General features: G+C 39.5%; 1 protein-coding gene across 1 annotated transcript in view; it reads left to right on the plus strand.

Annotated features, from left to right (window-relative positions):
* Window positions 1-8,755, plus strand: part of LOC139423881 (voltage-gated delayed rectifier potassium channel KCNH1-like) — a 51,855-nt gene extending 43,100 nt beyond the window's left edge. Inside the window, exon 12 of the mRNA XM_071175521.1 lies at window positions 6,500-8,755. Coding sequence (XP_071031622.1) covers window positions 6,500-7,387 — 888 coding nt within the window. The 3' untranslated portion in view covers window positions 7,388-8,755. The remainder of the gene's footprint in view (window positions 1-6,499) is intronic.
* Window positions 8,756-10,441: the final 1,686 nt, after the last annotated feature.

Genomic DNA, 10,441 nt, shown 5'->3' on the forward strand with positions numbered 1-10,441 from the left:
TCACTGAGCTCAAGCTGTTTTGCAAGGAGGAATGGGAAAAAATGTCAGTCTCTCGATGTGCAAAACTGATAGAGACATACCCCAAGCGACTTACAGCTGTAATCGCAGCAAAAGGTGGCGCTACAAAGTATTAACTTAAGGGGGCTGAATAATTTTGCACGCCCAATTTTTCAGTTTTTGATTTGTTAAAAAATAAAAAAATATCCAATAAATGTCGTTCCACTTCATGGTTGTGTCCCACTTGTTGTTGATTCTTCACAAAAAAATACAGTTTTATATCTTTATGTTTGAAGCCTGAAATGTGGCAAAAGGTCGCAAAGTTCAAGGGGGCCGAATACTTTTCGCAAGGCACTGTATGCAGTCTGGATTTATTTTGGAAACTTAATTTTCATGCAAGTTTATAAACCAAATTTAATGACACATGATCAAAAGTCTCCAAGGCTGTCAATGTATTAGTTTAAAAAAGTAAATAGCAATGCAACTATTGACATTGCAGCATAATCTGAGGTGAGAGAAGGGAAATGCATAATATACACTACCGGCCAAAAATACCTACTCATTCAAGGGTTTTTCTTTTTTTTGTTGTTGTAATTTTCTACATTTTCTACATCTACATTAACCTCTTCTTCCAGACTCACATTAAGCATCTCCAATCCAAAATTAAATTTAGATTTGGCTTCCTATTTCGCAACAAAGCATCCTTCACTCATGCAGCCAAACATACCCTCGTAAAACTGACTATCATAACGATCCTTGACTTCGGCGATGTCATTTATATCTCCCTCTATGTCTTATATCTCCCTCTCTAACTTTAAGCATCAGCTGTCAGAGCAGTTTACCGATCACTGTACCTGTACTCAGCCAATCTGTAAAAAGCACACCCAACTACCTCATCCCCATATTGTTACTTTTCCTCTTTCTCTTTTGCAAGTGTGTTAATGCTCCAGTGTTAATGCTAAATTGTAATTATTTTGCCTCTATGGCCTATTTATTGCCTTACCTCCCTACTCTTCTGCATTTGCACACACTGTACATAGATTTTTCTATTGTGTTATTGACTGTACGTTTGTTTATGTGTAACTCTGTGTTGTTGTTTTTGTCACACTGCTTTGCTTTATCTTGGCCAGGTCGCAGTTGTAAATGAGAACTTGTTCTCAACTGGCCTACCTGTTTAAATAAAGGTAAAATATATATATTTTAAATGTAGAAAATAGTCAAAATAAGGAAAAAGCTTTGAATGAGTAGGCATTTTAAAACTTTTGACCGGTTGTGGATATAAATATTTCACTTAGTAAACGCTTTTATCCGAAGCAACATACAGTACAGCGAGTGGATACATTTGTTACATTTGACGAGAGAGCTGCTTTCAACTTCTTGTCTTATAGTGCCTGCAAGATAGATGTCAAATATGCATGAATCTTTAATATCACCTTTATTTAACTGTTACATCATATTCATTAAATAGTTATGGATGACTCATTCAACCTCAATCCTCGCCCCTATAACTTTTCGCAGTTCTATCAACTTACCTGGTAAAAGAAGGTTTACAATTCATAAATGCTTTATCTAGATTGTCGGGGCCCTATTCCAAGTATGGAAAAGAATGCATTACTTTCATGTGAATCATTCATTGATGCCAGTGAGAGACTTGCATGAAAATGTTTGTCAAACCCACAGATCTAAGGCTAGAAATACTGCCCCTTAGTGATGTTAATTGTTTCCAAATCATGTTGCACAAACCACGGCCCTTGAGATTTGCATAAAGTTAAAAAAAAAACATGATTTTTCAGAAGGGGAAGTAACCTAGGTGGTAAGTGGGGGAACTCCTTCAGGGCGATGGTCAGATCCTCTTCTCTGTTCTGCTTTACCATGAAGATGTTTTTTTCATTTATTCCCTTCTGTACCAGAATTCATAAGGTCAAGGTGAGAAACAGGAAGTGTGAAAGACCTCCAGTATTTCAGTTGAGTGCAGCAGCAAGGGACTTTGCACAAAAAGTGATTAATAGATGAACACAAAAGCTCTGGGAATATATTGTTACAACAGAGAGACATTAGTCACTTGTTTGATCACTGTCCATGCACCAAGAATTGGAATTTGTAATCAGTCATTCAATTAATTTTCATGTGTATATCTTTTTACAAATTAAGTGGTCAAAAAGAAAGCATGGGCCTCAAATCCACAAAGAGCAAAGGTGACTGGAGTAAAAAAAAAAAAAGGCCTTAAGAAGAACTAGACCCTTGAGAGGTAAACCCATACCTCTCTGACTGACTGATCAGATAGTTCAGGGTTCATAATATTGACCACCAATGTCAGACAGTTGTCCTTTAAAGGCAAAGTCAAAGCAGAGCCTGGCAATGTTGCCAGCACAGCATGGTGGAAGCCAGCCAACATTGATAAAAAAACACTACAATCATATTCCCTCACTGTATAGTATTGGGCAATACTTTACTACTACAATACAGTACCTATAGTACTACCACATACCACCACTTCCATGTTGTGCTACAATGACTACTACTGCTACTACAGCTACAAAGTACATAACTATTAAGAAGATAAGTAACACCAACTTTTTGATCAAAAGACAAATCCTATAACAGGAGGTTGGTGACACCTTACCTGGGGAGGACGGGCTCGTGTTATTGGCTGGAGCGGAATCAGTGGAAAAATGGCAAATACATCAAACACATGGTTTGATGCAATTCCATTCGCTCCGTTCCAGCCAATACTATGATCCGTCCTCCCCTCAGCAGCCTCCACTGAATCCTATGTGTACCACCTCTCCACACTAGGCTCATTAAACACTAGGTGGGTATTGTCTGTCATCATCAGTCTCTCTCTTCTTCCCATGATCTTTTTCTCCTCTTTATTTCCCTTTCGTTGTCTCTATCCCTCTCATGGCCTCTCCCTTCCCCTGATCGATCTGAAACCCAGCCCTGCTGCATGGGACCCGTTCTGCCGCACTGTGCAATAACGATCTCCTGTGTGAGAAATGACCCTGACTCGCTTGAGGAGGCACAGTGCTGGTCTTCCACCTGCAATAACCCATATTGCGTCCTCTGCAGTCGCTTCACAGGACAAATCTTTTGACATTACACACCAGGATTTACAAAAATAATCCCTCTACTCTATAAAGTTCTTATGTCTTTTTCACCAATCGAATATATCTCTATTAAGAAACTCTACGGAGATTTTCCTGGTGAAGTTTCGGCCAATATTACTGATCTTGTGAGAAATGTGGGATACAGGTCTGGGATACAAGTCTAAATCGAATCTAAATCTAATCCAATAATCTGGTGGACAACATTATTTGTGCTGTATTTCCTAATAACACATGGATTTACATGATTTCATGACCAACTGTTTCATAACATTAAACAAGTAGCTACAATAATCCACTCTACAAAGCATTATGTACCAACTACTCTCTTGTTCTTCATATATGTTAATCCATTGTCACGATTCAATTTCACCAGGTGAAACGGCTAAATGAAAACGACTAGGGTAATAAAGATATTGATCACATGGTTAACGTCAAAATGATTCTGGGAAAGCCTCTGCAGTCTGTATGACCACATGTAATCATGATCTGAGAAAGGTCTTACTACTAACACGAGATACTGAGATTGATCTGTCACTACATGGACTATGGACCCATTTTCTCGTTCGCCGTACTGAATCTCAAATACTATCATGGTCATGAACAAATTAATATTAACTGAATGAATCTGCCACATTCCTAGAGACAGATAAAAATGGAGACAGGTATGGGCAATGTGGCGACCTCTTGTAGCCATGATTTAGACATATTACAGGTGAGTAATTGTAGCGCTGTAATTTGTTGAAGATGGAACTCTACAGCTGTAGAGCAGGCACGATTACCGTATAAACGAATGGTTATGGATGAAGACCGTCGTGAAAATAAAAGTTACATCTTAATGTCACGTACACAAGTACAGTGAAATGCCTTTCTAGCAAGCTCTAAAACCCAACAATGCAGTAATCAATATTTAGTACTAAAATAACATTGAAGTACAACAAAATACATACAAAATAAAAAAAATAAGAACATGAGTTGTAAGCTAGCAATATACTGGGTCAGTTCCAATACATGTGCAGGGATACTGGAGAGGTAGCCTTCAGAAAGTATTCATACCCCTTGACCTTTTCCAAATTTTGTTGTGTTGCAGGATTAATACAAAAATGTATTACATTGATTTGATTATCACCCATCTACACACAATAACCCACAATGACAAAGTGAAAACATGTTTAGACATTTTAGCAAATGTATTGAAAATGAAATACATAAAAATAATTTACATAAGTATTCACACCCCTGGGTCAATATGTTAGAATCGCCTTTGGCAGAGCTTTGCACACATGGATTGTACAATATTTGCCCATTTATTATTTTCAAATATTGGCCTGTTGGAAACTACAACTCCCTACTACATTGCACAGTTCAGGCTAGATATGATTTATCTCTAGAGAAACTGTGCAATGTGTGCATTGAGCTCACAGAAAAAAAATGAACAAAAGGGAATTAAAATAATTGAACAGATGTTGTTTATTCGATCAGCACTACTTTTTAGCCATTCTGAATCCTTCCTCAGGTCAAGCAGTTATCTCAGCTCTCTGGTCTGCCAAAAATACAAAAGATCTGATTGGCTGTTCAGGGGATTGTGCTTTATGAATACACAAATGTAATTTGCACAGTGGGATAGTCTATGCCTTTTGGAGCAGTCTTTGGAGAAGAGTCTGAATGTGTATTAGACATTGATGACCTCTGTTTGAACGGACAGCTAAAGATGCATTTGCAGGCTTTGAGATGGAATGTTATTGGGTTCTGATTGTGACCCGTGCTTCGCCTTAATCTGGCAAGTTTGAATAAAGCGTTGCTTAAAGCATTTAGATAGGCATTGGGTCAATGTTAACCTCACCCACTTCACTCTAAAACATCTGATGCGAAGAGAAAACCAATTCATTTCAGTTACTTGGTTGGACTAATACGATTTCAAGGTTTCAAATAAATGCTTTCAAAACCATACCTGTGCTCATAGCCGTGGGAAGTAGGGGTGCACCCCTTGAACCCCTTGAAAACATTATTTTTCTTTTTTTTCTTTTTTTCTTTTTTTCTTTTTTACAAAACTAGTGCACTGGGCCTTCAATAGTCTTGTATTAGCAGACCGATATAAGATTTGTCCTTTTTGATTATGTTTCCTATCCCCAACATTACTTATTTATGTGTTTGTATTGTTTTATGTGTCACCTGCCATGATTTCAACGTGGTACAATATATTCATCCATTTTAAAAGGGGTCACACTTTGCATTTCCACTGCCTTGATAAATAACTATGGTGAGGGGTAGCTGCTTTACTTTTTGCCGCTACTGCTTTGTGTTTGTGCTGAGTGCACCTAAATAAAGACCACTGTGTTACATAAACACAATGCAGACTTCTTGTTCCTGTGAGCTTCCAGCTGGCCATTCAAAATGTAATAAATAAATAAATGAATGAGACAAACAAAACCCGCACGGATATTTTTAGGGCAGTGAGCGGTGGTCCTCGGAGTAGTAGCCTACTAGTCGATGCTAACGTGCCAGTTCCACATGTTTAAAGTAATGATGTTGCACAATATTACCTACAGTTGATCTAATTAAACATTACCACTTCCAAACTCTCCACGAAAGAGGTTTCAATTAGTCAAACCTGGTTAGTCAGTGCCAAATTAACTATTCCCAAATGCCAACACTTTATTGTTCCGACACTTTAGCTTTATGAAATAATTACTGTACATCTTTCTTAGGACATCACCACCATCTGACCCTCCATGTCGAAGAACATTTCATGATTCGGGATATGCCCTTTTAGTCCCCGTAAAAAGAGAAATCTTAACGCTACAGCGTACAATGACTTTTTAGACGATTCTGTGCTTCCATCCTGTTTCAATGCCCCTGTGCACAAAGTGAGGTCCATACAGAAATGGTTTGTCTAGATCGGAGTGGAAGAACTTTACTGGTCTGCACAGAGCCCTGACCTCAACCCCATCGAACACTATCAGAATGAATTGGAACGCCGACTACGAGCCGTGCCTAATCGCCCAACATCAGTGCCCGACCTCACTAATGCTCTTGTGGCTGAATGGAAGCAAGTCCCAGCAGCAATGTTCCAACATCTAGTGGAAAGCCTTCCCAGAAGAGTGGAGGCTGTTATAGCACCAAAGGGGGACCAACTCCATATTAATGCCCATGATTTGGAATGAGATGTTTGACAAACAGGTGTCCACATACTTTTGGTCATGTAGTGTATGTTGGAGGCTTAGGGACATTATGCTATTTTCCTTCAGTTTAGAAATGTTTAAGTCATAAGTGTCCTAATAAATACTTAAAGTCAAAATACTTAAAGGGTTGAGTAGATGAGTAGCAAATGTCATTTTGGACCCAATGATTTTAAGATGGGCTTGATCCCAACCTGATGTTCTGATTTCTTGTTACAGATAGTGTTCCGGAAGATCAGTGATGTGAAACGTGAGGAAGAGGAGATGCTCAAGAGGAATAACGAGGCCCCTCTGAACCTTCCTCCGGACCACCCCGTCCGTCGCCTCTTCCAGCGCTTCCGGCAGCAGAGGGAGGCGCGACTGGCAGTGGAGCGAACCTGTCAGGGGGAGCCACCAGACGTGGAGAAGGGCACTGTCCACCTGGAGCAAACCAAGGTCCATGAGGTCCTCGCCTCCACCAGCATCATCATGGTGACCGAGAGCCCTGCTACTCCCACAGCTTCATCCACATCTTTGTCTTTGTCCTCCAGGCCCTCTAGCCGAGTCATGCTTCATGCCCCTGCCATCCAAAACGGCAACCTCATAGGCTGCAAGTCCGCAGAGCCTGCGCCAAAGACCAAAAAGGGCTGGGGTCGTTTCAAGGAGTCTGTTGTGAAAGCAGAGTCGTGGAGCAGCGTTTCTAAGGCCGAGTCCATGGAGACCTTGCCGGACAGGACTAAGTCCCATAATGAGATGTCTCTCAAGAAGACGGACTCTTGTGACAGCGGTATTACTAAGAGCGACCTGCGCTTAGATAACGTGGGTGACACCCACACTCCGCAGGACCGGAGCCCTGTGCAGTCAGAAGGGAAGCTGGTTGTCTGTCCTATACCCGTACAGACCATGCACGCCTCTTTCCTGGAACTGAAGCAGGAACTTAGGGGAGACATCGGGTCTCTTAATGGCCGCATGGCGGTGGTGGAGGCACAGCTGGCCGAGATGCTTCAACTACTAAAATCGAAAAAGGCCTCTAGTTCGAGAAAAGCCTCTCACTCATCCAGTTTCTTTGAGATGTCACGACCAGCATCCCCCAATTCCCATAAGGACGACAGCTTCTCACAATCTTGACACTGCATGTTTTGGCAGTCTATGCAGTGTTTCCCAACTCCAGTCCCTGATTACCCCCAACAATACACATTTTTGTTGTAGCCCCGGACAAGCACTGATTCCTGATTCAACTTGTTAACAATCAAGCCCTCAATGAGTTGAATCAGGTGAGTTTGTCCGGAGCTACACCAAAAATGTGTGCTGTTGGGGTTACTCGAAATGGAGTTGTGAAACATTGGTCTATGGAACATGAAGTGAATGCATCCTAGAATTCATCCAGGAGCTGGCTGCGGTGTCGCAAAATTGTGAGAGAGTTTTTGTGAAGACTTGGGCAGTAAGATGTTCCTAAATTAGTACAGATGAGTAGTGAGGGATTTTCTTACCATATTATTATTATTATTATTAGATATAGGGGTAATCTGGATTTTAAAAAATGCACATCTGGATTATCTCTGCACCTTGAGGTACATTCTGTGCGATATTCCATCGATCTACTTTTGTAGGGGTTCAAACTGTAAACCGCATAAATAACGCATTTGTTGTCTAATATATTTTCAATTGGATTCGTTTTAGTTTTAATTTGGTCACACTTCTCACATGGTAAAATGACTAACACCTTAAGGAGGTTTTCATCAAATCTGTGCACTCAATTGAAATTAGCAATAATATTTTATTGCATTGATGTGGAGCAACAGCGAGGATGCACATATCTGAAATGACAATGTCCACAGCGAAGATGCACATATCTAAAATGACAATGTCCACAACGAAGATGCACATATCTAAAATGACAATGTCCACAGCGAAGATGCACATATCTAAAATGACAATGTCCACAGCGAAGATGCACATATCTAAAATGACAATGTCCACAACGAAGATGCACATATCTAAAATGACAATGTCCACAGCGAAGATGCACATATCTAAAATGACAATGTCCATTGTTATTGACACCATTGCTCTCTCCTTGTGGTATTAAAATGAAGGGAAATGAAGGGAAAATCATGATTGTGAACTTTCAATGTATGGTGGAAACCATGGCATCTTTTCAACCAACATCCATCCTAAATTGTTATGGGAAGAAATCAATGTGAATTTGTCTAAACTATGAAACCTTTGTGCATTTTGGGTCATCACTGTTGATATAATATGCAAAGTATTGCCATCTATATTGTGTCTTTAGCATTTGAATTGCAATGTTAAAGGAGTAAAAGGAGATACTTGTACAGACAGGTCCAGAATTATTGGAACCCTTGATAAAGATGGGCAAAAAAAGACTGTATAAAATAAATAATACAAATACTACAATTGCTCAGAGAAAGAGATTTTGTTTAACAAATAATTGTTTTCTCTAAAAAAAAGATGGGGATCCCCCCTGTTTTTAATATACTCCGGCACCCTCCCCCTTGCGTGGATAACGGCACAGACTTTTTCTGAAATGTTTTATGAGATTGGAGAACACATTGGGAGGGATCTTAGACCATTTCTCCATACAGAATCTGTCCAGAACCTTGATATCCTTTGTCACTTCAATTCAATTGATATCCTTTGCCCCCTTCAATTCAAACCATAGGTTTTCATTGGGGTTCAAGTCCGTAGACAGAGAGCCGTTGTAAAATATTGATTTTGTGGTGAATTAACCATTTCTTTGTGTATTTTGATATGTGCTTGGGGCTATTGTCTTGCTGGAAGAGCTACTTGCGGCCAAGTTTCATCCTCCTGGCAGAGGCAACAAGGTTTTTGGGCTAAAATGCCCTAGTGCAGTACTTGGTAAAGTTCATGATGCCGTTGACCTTAACAAGGGCCCCAGGACCAGTGGAAGCAAAATAGCTCATAACATCAAAAGATCCACCACCATATTTTAAAGTAGGTATGAGGTTATTTTCTGCATATGCATTCTTATTTTGAAGCCAAACCCACCACTCCTGTGCGTGGCCAAAGAGCTCTATTTGCACAGGTTCCAATCCAAGTGCCAATGCAAACTCCAAGCGTTTCCATTGTGGGTTGCTCTCAATTAAGTTTTTCTGGCAACCCTTCCAAAGAGCCTATTTGCATGGACGTGGCATCTAATTCTAGATTTAAAGACTTACTTGGTGACCTGAAGTTTTCCATAATTTTCCAACTTTGGCCCTTCAATTTTTCTTTACCTCCCAAACCATCTTCCTTACTGTGTGTGGGGAACAAGATACACATGCATCCAATATCAGGCAGGTTTACCACCGTTCCAGTGGTTTTAAACCTCTTAATTGTTGACATAATAGTGGTAAGTGGGATATTTGTTTTTTAAGCTATTTGTTGTTCCTGTTGTGAGTTTTTCGCATTTTCCCATGGCGATTGATGATACATTTACATGTGTGTTACCTCATTTTAGAAGTAAACAGGGAGCCATGGAAGACCACAATACAGTTATTTAAACTGAGATTAATTTAAAAAGTAGAATGTTAATGCAGATTTTGTTTGTTTTTATAAGAATCTTTAGCGGTTCCAATCATTTTGAACTGTATCTTTTTTAAATATATATTTTCTCTGTGCAATTGTATTAGTAGAAAAATAAATGTAAAAAAATATTTACTGTGCACTTGGGAAGTTTTCAGACCCCTTGACTTTTTCCACATTTTGTTACGTTACAGCCTTATTCTAACATGGATTATATCGTTTTTTCCTCCCCTCTTCAATCTACACACAATACCTCATAATGACAAAGCAAAAAATGTTTTTTAGAAATGTTTGCAAATGTATAAAAAGACTACTGAAATATCACATTTACTTAAGCATTCAGAACCTTTACTCAGTACTTTGTTGAAGCATCTTTTGCACTGATTAAAACTTTGAGTCTTCTTTGGTATGATGCTACAATCTTGGCACACCTGTGTTTAGGGAGTTTCTACAGATGTTTCTCTGCAGATTCTCTCAATCTCTGTCAGGTTGGATGGGGAGCACTGATGCACAGCTATTTTTTATAGCAAAGATACCTAGTCTACATGACAAACAACAGATGTGTGGAATGGGTCACATGGTTAGGATTTGTATGAAAGAAATTAATAATTCACAGCAGACTATCTACTGTAAAGA

This window comes from Oncorhynchus clarkii, chromosome 13, assembly GCF_045791955.1.
Source record: "Oncorhynchus clarkii lewisi isolate Uvic-CL-2024 chromosome 13, UVic_Ocla_1.0, whole genome shotgun sequence".
Classification (NCBI taxonomy): domain Eukaryota; kingdom Metazoa; phylum Chordata; class Actinopteri; order Salmoniformes; family Salmonidae; genus Oncorhynchus; species Oncorhynchus clarkii.